This window comes from Theropithecus gelada, chromosome 11 (genome assembly GCF_003255815.1).
Source record: "Theropithecus gelada isolate Dixy chromosome 11, Tgel_1.0, whole genome shotgun sequence".
NCBI lineage: Eukaryota > Metazoa > Chordata > Mammalia > Primates > Cercopithecidae > Theropithecus > Theropithecus gelada.
This window is the reverse complement of record NC_037679.1, coordinates 103,870,001-103,893,614: the sequence shown is the minus strand read 5'-3', so window position 1 is coordinate 103,893,614 and position 23,614 is coordinate 103,870,001. Positions and strand designations below refer to the sequence as shown.

The 23,614-nt window shown below is 46.7% G+C and overlaps 2 protein-coding genes across 11 annotated transcripts in view; one reads left to right on the top strand and one right to left on the bottom strand.

Annotated features, from left to right (window-relative positions):
- The window catches only part of WNK1 (WNK lysine deficient protein kinase 1), a 156,765-nt gene extending 149,932 nt beyond the window's left edge, over positions 1–6,833 (top strand). For 4 of the 7 annotated variants that reach the window (XM_025401983.1, XM_025401989.1, XM_025401988.1 and 1 more), the window contains 2 exons: positions 3,256–3,443; positions 3,886–6,833. In XM_025401983.1, the coding sequence (XP_025257768.1) occupies positions 3,256–3,443; positions 3,886–4,203 (506 nt within the window). In that variant the 3' untranslated portion in view covers positions 4,204–6,833. The remainder of the gene's footprint in view (positions 1–3,255; positions 3,444–3,885) is intronic. The other 3 variants (XM_025401986.1, XM_025401984.1, XM_025401985.1) reach the window with 1 other exon arrangement.
- Positions 6,834–7,461: 628 nt separating this feature from the next.
- RAD52 (RAD52 homolog, DNA repair protein) overlaps positions 7,462–23,614 on the bottom strand; it is an 88,766-nt gene continuing 72,613 nt past the window's right edge. For all 4 annotated transcript variants that reach the window (XM_025401997.1, XM_025401996.1, XM_025401999.1 and 1 more), the window contains 7 exons: positions 21,851–21,969; positions 20,167–20,242; positions 11,976–12,157; positions 11,679–11,818; positions 9,763–9,867; positions 9,227–9,454; positions 7,462–8,783 (listed from right to left, as the gene is read on the bottom strand). In XM_025401997.1, the coding sequence (XP_025257782.1) occupies positions 8,722–8,783; positions 9,227–9,454; positions 9,763–9,867; positions 11,679–11,818; positions 11,976–12,157; positions 20,167–20,242; positions 21,851–21,969 (912 nt within the window). In that variant the 3' untranslated portion in view covers positions 7,462–8,721. The remainder of the gene's footprint in view (positions 8,784–9,226; positions 9,455–9,762; positions 9,868–11,678; positions 11,819–11,975; positions 12,158–20,166; positions 20,243–21,850; positions 21,970–23,614) is intronic.

Genomic DNA, 23,614 nt, shown 5'->3' with positions numbered 1-23,614 from the left:
CATCTAGCTCTGTATCCTATTCTAATAGATATTTAACATGCTTAACTGAGGAACCATCTCATAGTCGGTGCCCTCAGTGATAACCCCATGTGAGCCTAGCTTGTGACAGACATGAATTGGTAATGGCCATGGATGTGTACAGGGAGATCAGGGATGCCTAGGTTCCTACAGGAGAGCGATCCTTTAGTCAAGCAAATATGTGCCGGGCAGTGTTATTACCCCAACTGGAAACTCAGCAGTGATGAAAGCATGCAAAAATCCATGCCCTCCCGTTGTTCACATTGAAGTGGGAGATGTGTGCTAGATTGATGAGGAGAAAAACACCACTTACTAGAGTTTGTCTTCTTAGACCGTGGCTTCTCATATTTTAATGAGAAGGCCACTTACAGTGTTCTAGGTAGGGTCAACAGGGAAATTCTGTACTTGGGATGCTGGGCTGTAAGTTATGGTTCATAATAGGTTATTGTTACTAGGATCTGGTGATGTGGGAGTAGGGGAAATGTATTATAATGGCAGGAGGAAAATTTAAAAATGAATCTTGGGGGTAAGTCTATACTACTTATTAGGGCTTTTCAGAAGAACTAAAAAAGGTTAAGAAGTTAGCATATTCTCTCAAAGGCCTTTCTACAGCTTTTATAGTCAAGTCTCGTCTTCTTAGGAGTTAATTTCTGGTTAGAAAAGGATAGGTTTGTTTCATTCTTTAATGAGAGGACTGTAGACAGCAGCCAGAATGTGAAGGTTTAACTGTATGGTTGACTCTTCCTCATGATTTCTCTTTCCTCATGGGAAGAGACTCCTGTGTTAGGTAATGTAGGTTAAAATGAAAAGTGAAATTTGGTTCTAAAGGGGCCTCGTAGCATCAGGGGCAACAGACTAGCACCAGACAGAGAGGTGTGTCTCCCAGCATGAGCTCTGTGTGGATAAGCAATGGTCATGTCTCCTGAGCTTCTTGTATTTAGCTTTTGACAGCCCTGCTCCCCTGTGATTATTTGTTTTTTGTTTTGATTGTCTCTCACATCAAGCTCACCAAGCAATAATTGTTCAAACAGGATGACAATCCCCCATGCATGTACGCTTGCTTTCTAGATTGAGTCACTCACTGTCATGACTGCCCATCCTCATTGCCTGTGCTTCCCACTTCACCACTCTCTCACATTTGCTGTTCATGGAAGTCTGTTTTCTGTGCTTTAATACTTCTCCACTTGAGTTTCCTGTACTGTAGGGGAACTTACTCTTCCCTTCACACTGTATGTGCAATAGCAATCCCCCTGTGGCTCCAGCAGACACCAAGAAGTGAGCTGACACTCACACTGCAGTAGTTCCACGTCTTGCCGTAGTGGTAGGAAGCATGTGACCTTCCTCACTCTGCAGCTTCACCTCAGAATTAGCTGTTACTCCAGCACAGACATGCTTGTGTGTGCCATTCCCCAGGTGGTAGGATATAAGCTTGACTGGAGACGAGTGATGGTCAGTAACAGGCTTTTAAGTGGCAGGGTTGTGTTAGGTGTGCTGCTGTGACCTGGTGCCGCTTTGACCTGGAAAGCAGGAAAACGCATGCACTGACTCACCCCCAGCGTTACTTGGGTGCCTTTAAGGACTAGTGGTTCACAACTGACTTCAGTAGCTTTTATTTATTCTGTAACGTGAGATCTGGTAAGACAGTGGGGGGTAAGGAAAATAGACAAGACCATGACTCTTCTTTCCCTCTTCCCCAAAACGTGCCTCTTCGAATAATCTTCAGTGTGCCCTCCAGCAGAGCCGAAATCAGGCAGGACATAGACTCCTTCTTCCTTTCTCATCAAACCGTAGAAATAGAATTCCTTCATCATAACCGCAAAGCTTTCTCCTCCCCTTTGCACCCTGCCTCAGCTGCATTTTCTTGTCGCTTCTACATGGGAGTGCTTGCTGTTCTGGGAAGAGTGGGGAGAAGCAGTGGGAATCCTTGAGCCAATTGAAACTGAGGTCATCTTCAGGAAAACCATGTCTTCCTGAAGTTGAAAGATTCAGGCACACCATATAGTCCTTTCCTCGTGAATAATCTTGTTTTTTACTCATGGGAAATTGGAAGAGGCTAACCCCTCCCAAATTTATGTTTGTAAAATCATGTTTATGGGTCCAGGTGAAAAACTCTTCTGAACACAGCATGCTACTTCTGTTATTACTTCTCTCTATTTAAAGAATGGCTAGGCTGAGCATGGTGGCTCACACCTGTAATCCCAGCTCTTTGGGAGGCTGACATGGCAGGATTGCCTAAGCCCAGCAGTTCCTAAGCAACATATGGAGATTCTGTCTATATAAAAAATTAAAAAATTAACTGGGTGTGGTAGTGCATACGTCTAGTCCCAAGCTACTTGGGAGGCTGAGGCAGGAGGAGCTTGAGACTGCAGTGAGACGTGATTGTGCTGCTGTATCCAACCTGGGTGACAGAAAAAGAAGAGACCCTTCCTTAAAAAAAAAAAAAAAAGCCAGGCATGGTGGCTCACGTCTGTAATCCCAGCACTTTGGGAGGCCAAGGCGGGCAGATCACCTGAGGTCAGGAGTTTGAGACCAGTCTGGCCAACGTGGCAAAACCTTATCTCTACTAAAATACAAAAATTAGCTGGGCATGGTGGCACACACCTGCAATCCCAGCTACTCTGGAGGCTGAGACAGGAGAATCACTTGAACCCGGGAGGCAGGGGTTGCAGTTAGCTGAGATCATACCACTGCACTCCAGCCTGGGTAATAGAGTGAGACTCCATTTGAAAAAAAAAAAAAAGGGCTAAAGAATGTGGCAATGTCCACATGGTTTGGAAACCCACCTTCTCCTTAGCCAAGCATCTTTTCCTACTCCTACTTTAACCCTGCCCAGCGCACTCTTTTACCCTGCATTCTGCAAAATTCCAGAGCAACTAGCCTTGCTGATCGTATTACACCTCCATCAGCATCGTGATGTCGGGGATAGCGTACTGGCGAGCAGTTCCAGTTCTCAGGTGCTTTGTGAATGGACTGAAAGAGGCCCCTGCCTGTGTACCTACCGTCATCCTGAGTTGTTCAGCGTTAGCAGCAGCTACTGAAGAGAAACTGTTTTCATCACCCTATTATACCAAAACAAATGGCTAAACAAAACCTTGGAATCTTCCCTTCTTGCATGGCTTCCCAATTCATCCTCTCCCCATTCTGTGGCTTGCCATTCATCATCCCGTGAAGTTTTCCCTCTTCCCGAAATTGTAACCTAGGCTTCTTTTAATGCTTGTATTCTGTTGCTTATAATAGGGACCAGCAGCACAAACACTGTTGGGGCAACAGTGAACAGCCAAGCCGCCCAAGCTCAGCCTCCTGCCATGACGTCCAGCCGGAAGGGCACATTCACAGATGACTTGCACAAGTTGGTAGACAACTGGGCCCGAGATGCCATGATTCTCTCAGGCAGGAGAGGAAGCAAAGGGCACATGAATTATGAGGTAAGTCTCTCTTCTGCCGTGGAGAATCCGTAACACACACCTGAATTGAGGTGATATAAACAACTAGGCTGCTGCTTAACGTCTTACACCATGACCTTCTTCAGTAGCTCATGAATTTTAACACTTTAGAAAAACAGGGCAAAAATCCTCCAGGTACCCTTTTATTTTTCCTTTCCCTGAATTCCTAACCTCTTACTGGTCGGCTCAACTTTTTCTTCGTTTTTCCTTCGTCATCCTGAACTACACACACACACACATGCACATGACGTCCCTCCCCTCTCATCAGGATTATTTTCACCCTTACTTGGTAAATATAAAGAGCCAATAAATACTACAGAAGACTGTTTTGCTGTATCTTACAGGATTAGACTAGAAGTATGTTAGCGCCACACATTTTATACCCGTGGCCCACACCACACTTGACATGTGGTTTTGTTTTCAGGGCCCTGGAATGGCAAGGAAGTTCTCTGCACCTGGGCAACTGTGCATCTCCATGACCTCGAACCTGGGTGGCTCTGCCCCCATCTCTGCAGCATCAGCTACCTCTCTAGGTCACTTCACCAAGTCTATGTGCCCCCCACAGCAGTATGGCTTTCCAGCTACCCCATTTGGCACCCAGTGGAGTGGGACGGGTGGCCCCGCACCACAGCCGATTGGCCAGTTCCAACCTGTGGGAACTGCCTCCTTGCAGAATTTCAACATCAGCAATTTGCAGAAATCCATCAGCAACCCCCCAGGCTCCAACCTGCGGACCACATAGACCTAGAGACGTTAGCCCAATAGATCTGGGGGCAGGAGATGGGATGCGGGGGGGTGGGTGGGGGGTGGGAAGTACTAGTGCTGCATTTAACTGGTTATTTCTTGCCAGAAGGGAATGTTGTTCATACTGCATTGAGCCCTCAGAGTGGAGAGTCTCCCCCGCTCCAGTTATTGGAGTGGGAGAGGAAGGAAAGAACAGCTTTTTTGTAAAGGGGCAGCTTCAGACCATGCTTTCCTGTTTATCTATACTCAGTAATGAGGATGAGGGCTAGGAAAGTCTTGTTCATAAGGAAGCCAGAGAACGCAACGTAAAATCCAACCCATCTGTACTTCCGAGTGGGTGGGGCTCATGCCCCGAATCCCTCACTCCCTCAAGAATCTGAACCACAAGAGACAAAAACCTACTGGGCTCTCTCCTACCCTGCCCTCCTCCCTTTTTTTTACCCCTCTTTTTTATTTTGTTTTTCTTTGCTCTTTTAGAACCCAGTGAAAAATACCAGGGGACTGGGGTGCAACTCTTTCTTATGATAGGTCATTAGTGCTTTAAGCAAAAGATATTAGCAGCTTTGACTGCAGCATTAGCAATTAGGAAAAAAAAAATTAAGTTCCCTGCGGACATGTAACTTTGCCATCAGTTTTGATGTGGAAACACTGTGATATATAAAATGTTGTTGGACAACAGTAGTTTTAAGAGTAAAATATGAAACGTTTAAAAAGTTCCAAAAAAAGCTAGCTCTGTCCTTTACTTATTGAGACACTTTAACTTTTTCCTTTGTATTTCCATTGTATTAGATGAATAAATGTGAATGTAAAATTGTATAAATTACTGTACTTGAATACTTCTGTTTCCCAGTGTTGCTTGCTGGACATTTTAGTGCCTTGGACTTCTATTGCTTCTGCCATTAGCATCAACTTATCAGACCCCAGATCAATAAAGGGCATGTGGAAGGAAATCTTAGGTCCATGTGACCCCAGCAGTCCAGCAGTGGTTATGCCAAAGGGAAATTGAAAAAGTATTTTTTTAAGTCCTTCAACAACTTTGTCTAGAGCAGGTGTAAGATGAGTAGGGTGGGAGGTTAAGTTGGCATCAGTGGTTAAAAACAGAAAGTTCTGTTTCAGGAATAGTGAGGAGGGGGTGTTGTAACAAAATTGGGCAACTGAAAAGAATGGTGTGTGCTGGGTGAAAGACAGACTGAAGAATGAGGAAACAAACTTGTTTTGAAGATACGTGAAGCCTGGCCAGTGACTGTCATATAAACCTTTCTTACTTGAGCTAGGCTTGAACAGACGTGACCTAGAAGAAACTGAACATAAAGAGAAGGGGGTGGGGGCTAGTTTTCAAGTTGGGGAACCTGATAGTGAAAAGTCACAGATGGAGAAAGTTGCTCTCAGAAAAACTGTTTGGATTGCTTTCCTTTGTTGCACATGTGCCATGCATTTCTCAGCTTGGGGTACTATGTTTTGTGGAAAGTGAATCTTTCCACATCTGAATCTTTCCACGTCTGAATTACTCATTGTAGGAAAGAATACTTACTCCTACTCGTTTCCTTTATGATGTCCACATGGTTGCAGGATCATCATCTATTGTGCCACCTTTATTTCTAGAAGTACAGCTAATATGTTCACATTTTCAAATAAATATTCCCCGTAAGTAATAACTGCAACCAATCAGTGTTATTTAGTGCTATGCCTACTTGTAATGGGTAGTTATTATTTTCAGAGCTTTCCGGAAATACTGTCCTAATTGGCTATGTTTAGGATCTTTGTTATCTCTGAAGACAGACAAAGAAGCTAGGACTCTTAATTATTTTGGGGTGCTTATTGACTCTTAGTTGGGAAACTGAAAATATTTCCAACCTTTTACCCACGTCAATGGCATATTCCGGAAATCACCACCACCACCACCACCACAGAAAGAGGCTGGAGGCTCCCGTGCCCTGTTCATTCCTTAAGGGCCCTGCTTCCCTTATGAAGTTGGTCTATGGCCCTAAATATGCAAATGAGAGCCGAAGGGTTTTAAAAGGTAGAAAGGAAAAGGGCAGGGGCTTCAACCCCTGCTATAGAACGACTGACTTATTTATTCTCTGCTTCCATTTCTTGTGGAGAGAGTAAGGATAGAACCAAGAAGGGGCTGAGTAGCTGAGAAAGGGGCCACCCAAGAGTGAAACATACTTTATACCAGAGGAGCAGGGAGCCTCATGCGGCACATTCTCATTGGTTCTTTGGGTTTAATAATTTTGACATCTTTTCACTCATGCACAAAAAGTCAGAACTGGTTTTATTTACTGTTGATTTCATCCTCCTGTGGATGAAATAACTGAAGCCTAGAGGAATGAACTAGTGCTACTGAACTGTTTAAATTATTTTTGTGTTAATAGTACACTTTGAGTATCTTTTTCCACATTAAAAACTTTCTGAATTATAAATGTTTTCCTTCCATTATTTAACAATGTACACTGTTTAAAGATAAAAATTCAAACTTCGGGGGTTTCCCAGCAGCCGTTAATTGTACATTTTGCACTAACTCCGGGTGTTGCGCTTCTTGTAAGATTGCGCTTTGTGCTTCAGTTTGTTACCTTTGTAGACTTATTTAATGAAACCATTCAAATAAACCAAACTTGCTTTTGTTGAGCTGTGGGGTTTCATTTCCAGAAAATTCCTTCACATTCTCATTGGCACTATTTTGAGTTAAGTGCAATTGATAACTGGATTCCTAATTCCTGGGAGCTCTTTTGCTGCCTCTTCATCTTCCAAAGGAATAGAAATGGTCAGCTGCCGGCTAGTACTTTCAGACTTCCTTATCTCAGGTTCACAGCTTCCCAAATGGGTCTGTGAGCCAAAAAATAAGTCACCGCTTCAAGATTAGGCACAGCCAAGCCCCAAAATAGGTCTAAAAAAAAATTGAAGTGGCTGGATGCGGTGACTCATGCCTGTGAGTCCAGCACTTTTGGAGGCCGAGGCAGGCAGATCACTTGAGGTCAGGAGTTTGAGACCAGCCTAGTCAACATGGAGAAACCCCGTCTCTTCTACTAAAAATACAAAAATTAGCCGGGCGTCTTGGTGGGTGCCTGTAATCCCAGCTACTCGGGAGCCTAAGGCAGGAGAATCACTTGAATCCCGGGAGGCGGAGGTTGCAGTGAGCTAAGATCGCGCCACTGCACTCCAGCCTGGACTACAGAGCCAGACACCCTCGCGAAAAAAAAAATAAGTAAAATTGCAAACTTCATTATTTGAGGGGAAGAATTATGAAACATCTGAACACTATGAAAAGCCAATTTATGGTCAAGGTGGGTTACATCTCACATCTGAAATGGGGAAGTAGAAACAGCTGTGTTTGAGTATCCCCCTAATTGAAATGCTCCGAGATCCGGAAATTTCTGAGCACTGACATGATGCCAGAAGTGGAAAATCCCACACATGACCTCGTGTGACAAGTCGCAAAGCACCAGGCAGACAAGCTCATTCAGTGACCCTAAGAGAAAAAAAGACCCAGTCCCCTTCAGCTGCAGTATCTCTTATTCACAAGCTTTGTTTCATGCAAAAATTATGTGTATGAGGTACATATATGAAACACAGGTGAAGTCCCATCCCCAAGGTCTCACTATGTATATACAAATACTCAAAAAATGCACAATTCTGGTTTCAAGCATTTCAGGTAAGGGGCTATGCAATATATAAATATTCTATTTTGTTATAAGGTATATGACTTGCTTTCTCAAAAATGCCTTTTCTGGCCACAGTGGCTCATACCAGTAATCCCTGTATTTCATAAGGCAGAGGTGGGAGGATCACTTGAGCCCAGGAGGTTGAGCTGTGTTTGTACCACTGAACTCCAGTCCGGGCAACACAGCAAGACTCTGTCTCAAAACCAAACAAACAAGCCTTTTTTCTTGGTCTTAGATGATTATTTCCTTCCTTAGGAAAAAAATGTCAGTCTTGAAGTCTTGAAAGAATGCAGGATTGTAATGTCGTAAACCCATAAATTAGAGTTTATATTAAATGAAGACTGTAACCTGGATCGATACGAAGTAGTAAAAGCACTACTCCAACCTTTTTCCTGCCGTGATCGACAGTGTGTCATGTGGACAACATTAAAGGCATGGACCCTAAAGGAAAGAAGGCAGACGTTATGCAAAACAACTGAATGTAGGCAATTGCTGAGGCAGGTGCTTAGGACCAAGTCTGGCCTGTATTGCTTGAGGGCAGGGAGCCATTGGTGATTCCTAAAATGTCCATCTGTATTAATATAATAGTTTAGTAATAAATAGTGGGAAGCCTCACAAGCCAAAGAAAAGCTATTTCATCTGTCCCGAGCCTCTCCCTACCCGAGTGGCAGACCAGCTTTCCAAAAGTGCTCAGCTCTACCTGCAGTGCACTCAGATCCTCTTGGTAAGGTTCAGAATGAAGCAAGATAAATTGCAGTCAAGTTCGTTCTCCAGGAGAGATGAACAATTTCATGACGAAAAAGCAGTTTTCCAAAGTCCCTTTGTGACAGTCCAGTCGCGTGGCTGTGCCTCAGTTAAGATGGATCGTATTTCCTTTTCTTCATGTCCTGGCTCTTCCTATGAGATTCCCAGTTTCCTGCGGAAGACAAAATGGCTTAAATGTAGCTGCCATGATTTTAAAATAAACAGCTAATGATTTCTGGATTATATTAATGATCCTAATCTAGACTAAGCCCAAGAAGGAGAATTACTGTTAGGAGGAAGGCAGATGATTCTCCTCGACCAAGTGGCATCGTGCTCACGACAGACCTGCTGCTAGGAGGGAAAGCTCTCCCTGCCCCTGCAGTCGCGCTTCCGCTTCCTGCTATTCTCAGGAGCTGGAAAGGGCTGCACCTGCAGTCAGGAGCCCAGAGGAAAAGTTCTGGCTCTTAAACAATTATCTTCTACGTGTGGCGCCTTCCCTAATAGAAGCTCCCTGTTCTATCAAACTTCAAATGAAATGTCATCCTTCCTCAAAAATTCCCAGAATTAAAGCTGGGACCTCCCTTTAATTTTTGTGCCTAAACACCTCTCTGCTACCTGTTACGCGCTGGTCGGTGCTGTAAGTCTGGAGGTCCCAAGATCCAGATTTTGCTTGTGGTTTCTGGTGGCAAAGGCTGTATGGAGTCCTGTCCTGGGTCACCATCTGGTGGTTCAGGGCTAGTGTGTCAGCGGTCTGGGCTGGGTCTGCTCTAGACGAGGGCTTGGCCACACCATCCCCGGCATCTGGAGTCACAGCCCACTTTTCAGAGTTGTCTTCAAGAGTCTCTACAGAGGTCAAGGGAAAGTGTGTCAGCAGCAGAGAATGAAATATTCTCACAGAAAGCACTGGAAAAACTGGCCATCAGAAACCCCATGTCTCGAGTACCTTCGGAAAGTTTTTGGAATTTCTCTCCCCTCCCCCTCAAAGCACACTTCCCTTCAGTTAGGACGAAAGAGAAACTGGACACGTGCGATCAGCCAGAACCCCTCAACGACAACCCACGGAAATGAGGACTTCTGTGCTGCCTAAAAGGTATTCTGTGGCTGCTAAAAACATACAGCACAGTAGCTTACAAGCATTTCAAGGTATTTACTGATTAATTCTTGAGTCACGCCTGCAAGGAAGTCTTTCTCCAGGAGTGGTTCTGAGACGGCAGTTACAGGAGTGCTGTGCGTCAGAGGAGGGGCCGCAGGCGCCGCTACGGTTCAGAGGAGAGAAAGGACAAGTCATCATCATATCACTACATGGGATTTCAGAGCTGAGTCCACTCCCCTCTCGTCAGAGGACACACACTCAGGGCAACACCGCTTCGGGCTGCACTGCCTCAGCCAGTAAAAAGAACTTCGGATTCCCGAGTCCCAGTCCCACCTACAGATCTGTCTGTGGTTTGAATTCTTCTCACCAGTGGGAAAGACAAGTTTCTTTTCTCTTTTCATAGCAAAAGTAAAAGGGTTCTTACAGGCCATCTAGTCCAGTGTCTGGCTTGCTTGTTACAGCCATAACCCTTGCTCAAACAAAATCTTAAACTAAAATCTGACCAGGCGCAGGGGCTCACCCTGTAACCCCAGGACTTTGGGAGGCCAAGGTGGGAGGATCACTTGAAACCAGGAGTTCCAGACCCCACCTCTACAAAAAACAAAATATTAGCGGGTGTGGAGCATGCACTGGTAGTCCCAGCTACTCAGGAGCTGAGGAAGGAGGATCACTTGAGCCCAGGAAGGTCAAGGCTGCAGGGAACCCTGATCCCACCACTGCACTCCAGGCTGAGCGACAGAGCAAGACCCCGTCTGAAAACAAACCAACAAACAAAATCTTAAGCCAAAACCTGATGTGTGAAATGGATTAAAATAACAATGGCTCACGTTGTCTGCCAAGGGGCAGGAAAGGCCTGGAGGGCGGCTTCCTCCACAGTCTACCGGGGAGCCTCTGCAATGGTTGAGAAGCTAAACATCTAGAATCACTCTCGGTAAGGACATCCACGGGACAGGAAGTGGTTCTGTTTGAGTTTTTATGTTAATTTCAGCCTGTGAGTGCCGAGGGGCACATCAGTGAACAACCATGGAGCGAGTCCTCTGAATCTTCTTCACAATTCCTAGGGAAAAACTGGGCAAGAGCTCGAGGGATCTGGGACAAGGCTTCTCTCTGTTTCCACTCTGAGTAAGGACTACCTGCCCCTGGACGGGCAGGAGAAACAGGAGGGGAGACAGAGAAGGAAGAGAGGAAGGCGTCTGTATCACTGTTCCCACTGAACCTGGACTCCGAAATAAACTAAAGTTGATAGATAAACCATCCGCCAAAAGTTCCTGTTATTCTCAACCCCAATTCTGCCTTGTATTTGAAGACATCTCAGAAACAAGGCTTGCTTTTTTTTTTTTTTTTTTTTTTTTTTTTTTGAGGCCAGGTCTCCTTCACTGTGTCGCCCAGACTGGAGTGCAGTGGCACGATCCTGGCTCACTGCAACCTCTGCCTTCTGGATTCAAGCAATTCTCCTGCCTCAGCCTCCCGAGTAGGGGGGACCACAGGCATGTGCCACCACACCTGGCTAATTTTTATGTATTTTTGGTAGAGATGGGGTTTCGCCATGATGGCCAGGCTGGTGTCAAACTCCTGACCTCAAGTGATCCGCCCACCTTGGCCTCCCAAAGTGCTGGGATTACAGATGTGAGCCACCGCGCCCGGCCAAGGCTTTCTAATGTAGAGATGGCCAAAGTATTTGAAGCAAAAAAGTTATTTACCCTGAAATTTCTAATTCTAGAAGATTTTATCAATGCCCATTTAGTTCCATGGGGGGGAAAAAAAAATCACTGTCTTTAGAAATGGGAAAATGTATGGCAGATTTAAATATCTGAATTTCCTGGGCTCATCTCTCCTGCGTGTGGCATGAGAGAAGTACCAGCGAGGCCTGGTTTGGAGCCGGCCACAGGGTTACTGGCAGAGAATCAGGCGACCCTGCGGCCAGACTTCCTCCTGCAGGCACCTCCCAGGGCCCTGCTCCCCCCTCTCACACACCCTCACTCTTCTCAGCGGACGGCGTGGAGACGTGAACGTGCTGCTTCTCCATCCGCTCCCGGAACTGCTGCTGCAGCTGCTTTTGCCGGAGCTTCCGCTGGTACGTGGCCTCGCTCTCCACGGTGGATGAAGTCAGGCCTCTGCGTGAGAGGACCAACGGTGAGAGGAGCCCCGAGTGACAGCCATGGCTCCTGGGAGCACGCACACGGCTGGCTGGCTCTGGAGGAGGGAGGTGGAGGCAGCCCCAATGACACAGGAAGGGGCCGAGAGGAAAGGAAGGGGCCTTGGGCCGCATACCGGGAGCTGCAGTCCTTGTCCCCCTGTATCACAACATGGCTTGGTCTGGAAGGGGAGGTCACCTCCTGTAGTTGTGGGTGTCCCAGGGCCATGTTCGGTCGGCAGCTGTTATATCTTGCCTCTTCCACAGATGGTTCAAAATCTTGTCTCTTCGCTTTAGTTAAATCCACTTCAAGAGGCAACTAGTAAGGAAAGAAAGAGGAGAAAAAAAAATTCCTTCAACGGGCTCTTGGCCTCCGCTGCTTCTCCCTGACTCACAGGTATAGATTCCTGGAGAATCGCATTTGATATCCTCCATCCACTGCGCCTTCTAGGTCCTGCTGAGGCAAAGGATCTACAACTTCCAAGTAGTACTACGAGGAGAAGCCAAACAATTTCATGTTTTATTTATACCCTTCTGTCTTAGTGAAGTTTTGATAAAAAGGAATCCTTCTTTGGTTTTGCCTTAGGGCAGATGTTCTGTAAAATCGAATTGGAATCTTTCCTCGGCAGCTGGGTCTGTCTGTGCTGCCTCCTTATCCTTGTTCCACGGAAGTGAGCACACACGGTTCTGCGGAGGTCTGCACCTTCTCACCCCTTTCTGCCAGGGCCACCCCTGGAAAGAGCACTTGTCACTGAGGCAGCCTCAGGTACGCTGTGGCATCACGAAGGACCCTTCAGACAACAGAGGGAAGAACACCCGGGAGGCACGGACGTCGGCTGCCAGCCAAGGCTGCAAGGAATCTTCCAGGACGGGGCTGGTCCTGCATCTCATCAACATGAGAACGGACACTCCTGTGTGCGCGGCACAGGGCAAATGATTTCATTTCCACACTGATTCCTACAGAAATCCAGAATACTTTCACTTGGGAAAACATCTCTCAATTCATAAAACTGATGCTGATGGAATAATTATCTGAATATGAGGGATTAAGATGATTACATTTGACCTGAAAATGAAAATTATAGTGTAGATTTCATATCTACATTGAAAGATAAACGAGTAGTTTAAAAAGAAATGAGTTTTGGCCAGGCACGGTGGCTCATGCCTGTAATCCCAGCACTTTGGCAAGCCAAGGCAGATCACTCGAGTCCAGGAGTTCAAGACCAGCCTGGCCAACACGGCAAAAATACAAAAATACAAAAAAAAATTGAAGGAGCTCCTGGGTAACAGCCCGTCTCTACTAAAAATACAAAAAATAAAAAAATAAAAAAATTAGCTGGGCACGGTGGCACACACCAGCGACTCAGGAGGCTGAGCAGGAGAATCGCCTGAACCCGGGAGGCAGAGCTTGCAGCGAGCTGAGATCGCACCACTGCACTCCAGCCTGGGCGACGGAGCAAGACTGTCTCAAAAAAAAGAAATGAGCTTCGAAAACTCTTTTGAAAGACTGTCAATACCAAGTGCTGTCGAAGATACGAAACAACTGGAACTTACACAAGGCCACATGGGGTGTGAATTAACACAGCCACACAGGAACACGGGAGGAACCTGCTAAAACTAAACATGTACCTATCTTCTCACCCAATGATTCCCAACAAAAAATGAGCGTGAATGTACAGCAGAAGAATGCCAACAGCAGCTCCATTCACAACATCCAAAGCTACACAGACCAAAATGTCTACTAGGAAAGGACTAGAAAAGTAAACTGCCACATACTCATGCAAAAGAAAACGATACAGCAATGCAACTGCTGCACACACCATGAACGAACCTCACAACCATGCTGAATTCGAGTAAGATACAAAGAGTTCAAACTGTAGGATTGCAAAAAAGTACATAACAATAAAAACAAATTTGTGGCTTTGTTTTTTTTGGTTTGTTTTTGAGAGAGGGTCTCGCTCTGTGGCCCAGGCTGGAGTGCAGTGGCGTAGTCACAGCTCACTGCAGCCTGGGCCTCCTAGGCTCAAATGATTCTCCCAGCTCAGCCTTCCAAGTAGCTGGGACTACAGGCGTGCACCACCAGGCCCAGCTAATTTTTATTTTTATTTTGTAGAAACAGGCTCCCACTATGTTGTCCTGGCTGGTCTCCAACTCCTGGGCTCAAGCCATCCTTCCTCCTTAGCCTCTCCAAGTGGTGGGATTACAGGAGTGAGTCGCCACACCCGCCAATCTGTGTTGTTAAAAGTGGTTTGCTCAGTAGTGGGAAGGAGGGCAGGGGATGGCAATGACTGCAAGGAACACAGCTGGGCCTTCTAGGTACTGGCAATGTCCTGTCTTGATTCAGATGTTGGCTATGTGGATGTGTTTGGTTTGAAAATTCATCAAGCAGAGCATGGATGATACGTGCACTTGTCTACATGTCTATATGTTCTTTTTAATACTTCGGTCAATTTTCTTAAAATATAAACTGTACAATTCCACTTACAGTACAATTCCATTTGTGAACTTTACATACATAAAGTTCAAAAACAGGAAAAAATCTATGAAAGTCAGAATAGAAGACAGGACAGTAGTTACTTTTGAAAAAAAGAAAGCAAGGCAGTGACTAGAAGAGGGCAAAATGGGGCTTCAGGGCTGCTGGTAAAGCTCTGTTTCCCTATCCAGGAGGTGAATAGCTGCGCTCACTTATGAAATGGTGGCTCATGCCTGTAATCCCAACACTTTGGGAAGCTGAGGCAGGTGGATCACTTGAGGTCAGGAGTTCGAGATCACCTTGGCCACCATGGTGAAACCCCATTTCTACTAAAACTACAAAAATTAGCCAGGCGTGGTGGTGGGCGCCTATAATCCCAGTTACTTGGGAGGCTAAGGCTGGAGAATGGTTTGAACCAACGAGGCAGAGGTTGCCGTGATTGCACTCCAGCCTCAGTGACAAGAGTGAAACTCTGTCTCAACAAAAAAAAAAAAAAAAGAGAAATTTGGGGCCAGGCTCAGTGGCTTATACCTGTAATCCCAGCACTTTGGTAGGACAAGGCAGGTGGATTGATCACTTGAGCCCAGGAGTTTGAGACCAGCCTGGCCAACACAGCAAAACACTGCTCTACTAAAAATATAAAACATTAGTTGGGCATGTGGCGGGTGCCTGTAGTCCAGCTACTCAGGAGGCTGAGGCACGAGGATCACTTGAACCTGGGAGGCAGAGGTTGCCGTGAGCCAAGATACCACCACCACACTCTAGCCTGGGCGACAGAGCAAGGCTCTGTCTAGAACAAATAAATAAACACATAATTAGGGCTGGGTGCGGTGGCTCACGCCTGTAATCCCATCACCTTGGGAGGCCGAGGTGGGCAGATCACCTGAGGTCGGGAGTTTGAGATCAGCCTGACCAACTTGGTGAAACTCTGTCTCTACAAAATAGAAAAAATTAGCTGGGCACGGTGGCACACACCTACTAACTGTAGCCCCAGTTAGTTGGGAGGCTGAGGTAGAAGAATCGCCTGAACCTGGGAGGCAGAGATTGCAGTGAGCTGAGATCACACAATTGCACTGCAGCCTGGGCAACCAGAAGTCTCAAAAAAAAAAAAAAAAGAAAAATTAGCCGGGCATGGTAGCACATGCCTGTAGTTCCAGCTACTCGGGAGGCTGAGGCAGGAGAATTGCTTCAACCCGGGAGGCAGAGCTTGCAGTGAGCCAAGATCACACCACTGCACTCCAGCCTGGGCAGCAGAGCAAGACTCTGTCTCAAAAAACAAAAAACTGTTAGAAGAGAAGAGGATATTATATAATGATAAGAATGTCAGCCGGGCGCAGTGGCTCACGCCTGTAATCCCAGCACTTTGGGAGGCCAAGGCGGGCAGATCACGAGGTCAGGAGATTGAGACCATTCTGGCTAACACGGTGAAACCCCGTCTCTACTAAAAATACACAAAATTAGCAGGGCATGGTGGCGGGCGCCTGTAGTCCCAGCTACTCAGGAGGCTGAGGCGGGAGAATGGCGGGAACCCGGGAGGCGGAGCTTGCAGTGAGCCGAGATCGCGCCACTGCACTCCAGCCTGGGCGACAGAACCAGACCCCATCTCAAAAAAAAAAAAAAAAAAGAATGTCAATTCACCAAGAAGATATAACAATTATAAATATTTATGCACCAAACACCAGAGGTCCTAAATATATGAAGCAAACTTTGATAGGATTGTAAGGTGAAATAAAAGCAACACAATAATAGTAGGAGACTTCACTACCCAACTTTCTTTTTTTTTTTTTTTTGAGACGGAGTCTCGCTGTGTCTCCCAGGCTGGAGTGCAGTGGCCTGATCTCGGCTCACTGCAAGCTCCGCCTCCCGGGTTTACGCCATTCTCCCGCCTCAGCCTCTCAAGTAGCTGAGACTACAGGCGCCCGCCACCACGCCCGGCTAGTTTTTTTTTTTTTTTTTGTATTTTTAGTAGAGACGGGGTTTCACCATGTTAGCCAGGATAGTCTCGATCTCCTGACCTCGTGATCCACCCGCCTCGGCCTCCCAAAGTGCTGGGATTACAGGCTTGAGCCACCGCGCCCGGCCCCAACTTTCAATAATGGATAAAACAACCAAACAAAAGATGAATAAGGCAATAGAGTATTTGAACAATACTATAGGCCAACTGGACCTAACAGTCATATACATAACATTCCACCCACCAACAGCAGAAAATACATTCTTTGCAAGTACACATGCAACATTCTCCCAGACAGACCACGTCAGGCCACAAAAACCAGTCCTAACACATTCAAGATGGAAATCATATAAAGTATCTTTTCAGTCACAACGGAATCAAACTAGAAATCAACAGCAAAAAGAACTGGAAGACCCACGAATCAGGAGAAATTCACCACCACACTTCAAGTCAAAGGAAATGTAACAAGGAAACTTAGAAGAATTCCTTGAGACAAATGCATACCACAACACAACACAACACACCAAACTTCTGGGGTGCAGTGAAAAGTCTTAAGAGGGAAGTTACGCACACATTTTTCAAAAAAAAGGAGATCTCAAATCTACGTTATACCTCAAAGAACTAGGAAAAAAAGCTACACCCAAAGCTAGCAGAAGAAAGGAGATTCTAAAAGGATGCAAGCAGGCGTCAGTGAGAGAGAGAGCACAAAAACAAGACGAAGAAGCTCCATAAAAATCGGAGTCAGGCCACATGTGGCTGCTCACGCCTGTTATCCCAGCATTTGGGAGGCCGAGGCAGGTGGATCACTTGAGGCCAGGGGTTTGAGACCAGCCTGGGCAACACGGTAAAATGTTTTGTATTCTCCGCCTGGCGTGGTGGCAGGCGCCTATAGTCCCAGCTACTTGGGAGGCTGAGACAGTAGAATTATTTGAACCCAGAGGCGGAGGTTGTGGTGGGCCAAGATTGTGCCACTGCACTCCAGCCTGGGCAACAGAGTGAGACTCCGTCTCAAAAAAGAAAATATGGTCAACATCACTAATCATCAGGGGTATGCAACTCATAATCACAATAAAATATCACACCCATTAGGATGGCTACTCAAAAAAAAAAAAAAAGCCAAAAACTCAGAAAATAACACGTGCTGGTTAGGGTTTAGAAAAACCTGAACTCATGTGCACTGCTGGTGGAATTGTCAAACGAGGCAACTGCTATGGAAATCAGTATGGCAGCTCCTCGAAAACTGAAAAATAGGATTACATACGACCAGCAATCCCCTTCAGAATATGTCTAAAAGAATTGAAAACAGGATCTCAAAGAGGGTTACACACCCACATTCACAGCAGCATCATTCACAATAGCCAAGAGGTTGAAAGTAACCCAAATGTCCCTCAACAAATGAACAAACTGTGGTCTGTATGATGGAGTAGTCAGCCCTGAAAAGAAGGGAATTCTGATACACGGATGAATCTTAAGGGCATTAATACTAAGTGAAATAAGCCAGTCACAAAAAGACAAACATGTGATTCCATTTATATGAGGCATCCAGAGTAGACAAATTCATAGAAACAGGAAATAGACACATACACCTATAATCTCAGCACTGAAGGAGGCTGAGTGGGAGGATCGCTTGCGGCCAGGAGTTTGAGACTAGCCAGGGAAACAGCAAAACTCCACGTCCACAAAAGAAATTTATTTTATTTTTATTTTATTATTATTATTTTGAGACAGAATCTCACTCTGTCTCCCAGGCTGGAGTACAGTGGCACGATCTCGGCTCACTGCAGCTTCCACCTCCCAGATTCAAGCGATTCTCATGCCCCAGCCTCCAGAAGACCTGGGATTAGAGGCAGGCTGACCACCATGCCCAGCTAATTTTTGTATTTTTTCTTTTGAGATGGAGTCTCACTGTGTTGCCCAGGCTGGAGTGCAGTGCAATCTCAGCTCACCACAACCTCCACCTCCCAGGCTCACACCATTCTCCTGCCTCAGCCTCCTGAGTAGCTGGGACTACAGGCACCGCCACCACGCCCGGCTAATTTTTTGTATTTTTAGTAGAGACGGGGTTTCACTGTATTGGCCAGGATGGTCTCGATCTCCTGACCTCGTGATCTGCCCGCCTCGGCCTCCCAAAGTGCTGGGATTACAGGCGTGAGCCACTGCGCCCGGCCGTATTTTTTAGTAGAGACAGGGTTTCACCATTTGGCCAGGCTGGTCTCGAACTCCTGGGCTCAAGGGATCTGACCACCTCGGCCTCCCAAAGTGTGGGATGACAGGCAGGAGCCACAGCGCCCAGCCTAATTTTTTATAAAAGAAAAAAAAAAAATCAAGACCAGCCGTGGCAACACAGTAAGAGCGCATCACTTAAAAAAAAAAAAAAAAAAAAAAGTTAATTAGCTGCGTCCAGGTGCAGTGGCCCATGCTATAATCCCAGCGCTTTGGGAGGCCAAGGCAGGAGGATCACATGAGCCCAGTAGTTCAAGACCAGCCCAGAGAAATTGTGTCTCTACAAAAAAATATAATAATTATTTAAAAAATAAAGTAGCTAGGTGTGGTGGCACATACCTGTAGTCCTCGCCACTTGAGAGGCTGAGGCAGGAGGATCCAGGAGGATCCCTTGGGCCCAGGAGTTCAAGGATGCAGTGAATTAGGATTGCACTCCTGCATTCCAGCCTGGGTGACAGAGCAAGACCTCATCTTTCATAAAATAAAAAAAAAGAAAGAAAGAAAGAAAGAAAGTGGAAGTAGTTACAAGCGTCTGGGAATAGGGGGAAATGTGCAGTTCTTGTTTTATGCGTATAGAGTCTTAGTTCTGCAGATCAATTTCACAACAATGTGAATACACTTAATACTACTCAACCATACACTAAAAATAGTTAACGTGTGATGTGTTTTACTACAATTTAAAAAAAGGAAAAGGCCGGGCGCCGTGGCTCACGCCTGTCATCCCAGAACTTTGGGAGGCCCAGGCAGGCGGATCACTTGAGGTCAGAAGTTCAAGACCAGCCTGGTCAACAGGGAGAAACCCCATCTACTAAAAATACAAAAATTAGCCAGGCGTGGCGGCGGGCGCCTGTAGTCCCAACTGCTCGGGAGGCTGAGGCAGGAGAATAGTGTGAACCCAGGAGGCGGAGCTTGCAGTGAGCCGAGATCACACCACTGCACTCCAGTCTGGGCAACAGAGCAAGACTCCGTCTCAAAAAAAAAAAAAAAAAAAAGCCTAACAAAATATTAGCAAACTGAATCCAATCATGTTTACAAATGATTGTTTAAAGGAGTTTGTACAGATGCCCAGAGACACACACCTTGTGGGGCTCCGTGAGGAAAAGAATCCCTCAGGCACAGGATGGAAATGCTGCCCTGGGGGGTGACATGGCAGGGACCTCGGAGCGCAGATGAGGCAGGAGGAACACTCCAAAAGCTACTCATCGCAAGTCAGGTGTGACTCAGGGCTGCCCGGCCACAGACCCCATTCTCCAAAGGCAAATGCTCAGATCACGTGACAGGTACTGACCGAAATAATGGACGTCTAAATCTTAATGACACGAGAACTAAGGAAAACAATGAAGGCTCAGCGGTGAGGCTGGGAGTGTGTGGGAAGGAGAGCGGTGCTGCAGAGGGCTGTGTGCTCGCTCTGAGGCTTCACAGACTACCCCCAGCCACAGTTCTCTACCTACACGTCACACAAATGCTCCAGATCTCACATTCCTGTCAAACGATGTGATTTTTTAAAAAGTAAACTGTTGTGATTAGTTCCTGCTAGCTCTAACATTCGAACTCTGAAATAAACATTCCGGACCCTCTGAACAGCTGAGTCCTCACTTCTCCTCGCATCCTCCAAGCACTCAACTCACGACACAGAAGAGTTTGCTGCGTGATCCGCACTCATCCACGTCTGATGTACCTGGCGCGGAAGCTTATTTAGTGACCTCAGGTAGTCTTTGTCCAGAACACAGTTTCCAAGTGCATTTCCAAAACTCCTAGGGCAAGAGGGAAAAAAAAGTGAACCAGGGTTAAGAATTGTTACACATGAATATCAGAGAACAGACGTACAACTTTTGTACAGGTGGCTTCTCAGGTGCAGCGGAGAAAATGGGCCCCACCATGCGTTCCCCATTGACGTCGGGTAAGCATCGGGCACATTCCCGCACTGTTAGCTTCTGAGAATACCACAGTGAGAACAAGACACAAACCCCTGCCCTCACAGAGACGATGAGCATGAGAAGACTGAGGCACCATTCACAAAACCCAGCAGCCACCCCCTGATACGGAGAACAAACTGCAGAGCGTTTTCCTTTTTTTTTTTTTTTCCAAAGAATGCTCCAATTTCCCAGCGGGAGGAGGCGACACACACTTGGGGACTGGGGCTCAAGGGCACAACCTTCCATGAGCAAAGTTCTTAACTTGGGGTCTGCGGACTCCCCCACAGAATTCACAGGTTTTTCGGGTTCAGTTCACTTCAATTCTCAAAGACACGGATATGGTTTCGTGGTTATTCCCTCCCAATTCCGTGCTGGAACGCGGCCTCCCATGCCGGAGGCGCGGCCTGGTGGGAAGCACCGGATCCTGGGCCTGGATTCCTCACCGACAACTTAGTGCCACCCCCTTGGTGTTGAGTGACTTCTCACTCAGTTCACGAGAGATCTGGTGGTTGGAGTGTGGGGCTGGGCATGACGGCTCATGCCTGTAATCCTGGCACTTTGGGAGGCACAAGGCAGGAGGATGACTTGAGTCCAGGAGTTTCAGACTGGCCTAGGCAACATAGGGAGCCCCTGTCTCTACAAAAAAAAATTTTTTTTAATTAACTGGGGGTGGTGTCATGTGCCTGCGATCCCAGCTACTCGGGAGGCTGAAGCAGGAAGATCACTTCGCCCAGGAGTTCAAGGCTGCAGTGAGCAACGAGGGCACCACTGCACCCCAGCCTGTGCATCACAGCAAGATCCTGCCTCAAAAAATGAAAAACAACCATAAAATAAATAAATAAGCCTGGGACCTCTTCCCTGTCTCTCTTGCTCCCTCTCTCCATGTTCCCTCTTCGCCTTCTGCCGTGATTAGAAGTTTCCTGAGGCCTCACCAGAGCGGATGCTGGCACCAGGCTTCCAGTCCAGTCCACACAACCATAGCCATCAAACCTCCTTTATTTATAAGTCACCCAGCCTCTGGTATTCCTGCATAGCAACATAAATGGACGAACGCAGACACCCGCGTGACTGTGTAACTATGTCAACTATGCTACCGTGCATAGCGGAGGGCTGCTGAGGCGCACCGAGAGGATGAGGGTGCTGTCTGTGCACTCGCAGTAGGAGGGGGAAGGTCTCCGGCACACATTACTGGGTGCGCGGAGAAGAGAGAACACAAGATTCTACCACTTATTCCCGCAAGGGAAGCCTGAAACAGAAACACTGAAAACATACTAACGAAAGCGGGAAAACAGGGCAGACAGGAGCCGGGGCAGGGGTGAGACTTATCTTCCATGTTGCTTAGATTTTTGAACCACGTGGCTGTATTACCTCTTCCAAAAACCACCGAAACCTGCTCTGCAGCAAGCGCTGGAATGACGCAGGTTAGACTCCCAGCCCCGCACTCACCTGAGGGCTCGCTTCAACCCATCTGTCACCGCCTCCTTCCTTGCCTTCTCCAGAGATAAGGCCTTGGACTTGAGGCCCTCACTAACACCGTAACCAACATCTTCGTGATAGGAACCATCCTGGGGGCAGAAAAGGAGTTCAAACTCAAACACGAGAGCGGCAGGCGCGCCACAACTCCCCCTTTCCTCAAGCAGCAGAGCTCAAAGCAGGAATCTCCCGCCTGGCAGCCTTGCGACAGGGGCACGGGCAGAAGTCTGGGTGAGAATCCACTGCCAGTGCTGCTTCCTAGACCTGGTCTGCCCGGACATGTGCCTGTGGTCACGGTGGCAAGACGATCCTCCCTTCCCACCTTCCCTCTGACACACAAAGGGCACATTAGAAACCCTCCCCAAATCCTATCAGTGTGCATTACCCTAAGGTAAAAAAACCTCTGGAACGGCCAGGCGGGGCATGGTGGCTCACGCCTGTAATCCCAGCCCTGTGGAGGCCGAGGCAGGTGGATCACTTGAGGTCAGGAGTTCAAGACCAGCCTGGTCAACATGGTGAAACCCCGTCTCTACTAAAAATACAAAAATTAGCCGGGTGTGGTGGTGGGCACCTGTAATCCCAGCTACTCAGGAGGCTGAGGCAGGAGAATTACTTGAACCCAGGAGACAGAGGTTGCAGTGAGCGAGATCGTGCCACTGCACTCCAGCCTGGGCGACAGAGTGAGACTCTGTCTCAAAAAAAAAAAAACCTCTGAGATATCAAAAAAGGGATAATTTGAATATTGGATCTAATGGTCTCTAAGGATTGGAGAGCAAATCCCTTTGGAAGTCAGGTGGCATCCAGCTCCTGCCTTTCACCAAAAGTGAAGGTGAACCTGAGCACATCATTCGCTGATTGCGAATTAAATACAATGTTTGATGATAGCACTCAGTGATTTTTAAAAAATAACTCAAAAAGCACTCAAATAAATGAGTGACACTATAACAAAACTCTTTCCATTCTCAGCTACTCACTCATAGACACAAGGTTTTCTAGTACTATTTAGAAAAATAAGTCAGAATAGAACTAACGCTGAATTGTTCATTCAAGAAATAAGCAGGCTGGGCGTGGTGGCTCACGCCTGTAATCCCAGCATTTTGGGAGGCTGAGGTGGGCGGATCACCTGAGGCTGTGAGTCCAAGACCAGCCTGACCAACATGGAGAAACCCGTCTCTACTAAAATCACACACACAAAATTAGGCAGGCACGTGGCGGACGCCTGTACTCCCAGCTACTCGTGAGGCTGAGGCAGGAGAATTGCTTGAACCCGGGAGGTGGAGGTGGCGGTGAGCTGAGATCAAGCCATTACACTCTAGCCTGGGCAACAAGAGTGAAACTCTGTCTCAAAAAAAAAAAAAGAAATAAGTAATATTCAATTATGGCTATATGGATATATAAACTAACTGAAAAAACAGCGCTATCCATCTCATTAAGATATTCATTTTCCATAAATTTTATATTTTATATTTTAAATTTTTTATTTTTGTGGCAAGATTTCAAATCTTTAATTTTTCTAAGTTATCAAATTTTGCTATATTTATGTTTTCTCTTCACCATAAATACAATTGTCTGGTCAACTGTGTGTTAACAGTAGCTAAGGCCGGGCACGGTGGCTCAAGCCTGTAATCCCAGCACTTTGGGAGGCCGAGACGGGCGGATCATGAGGTCAGGAGATCGAGACCATCCTGGTTAACACGGTGAAACCCCGTCTCTACTAAAAAATACAAAAAACTAGCC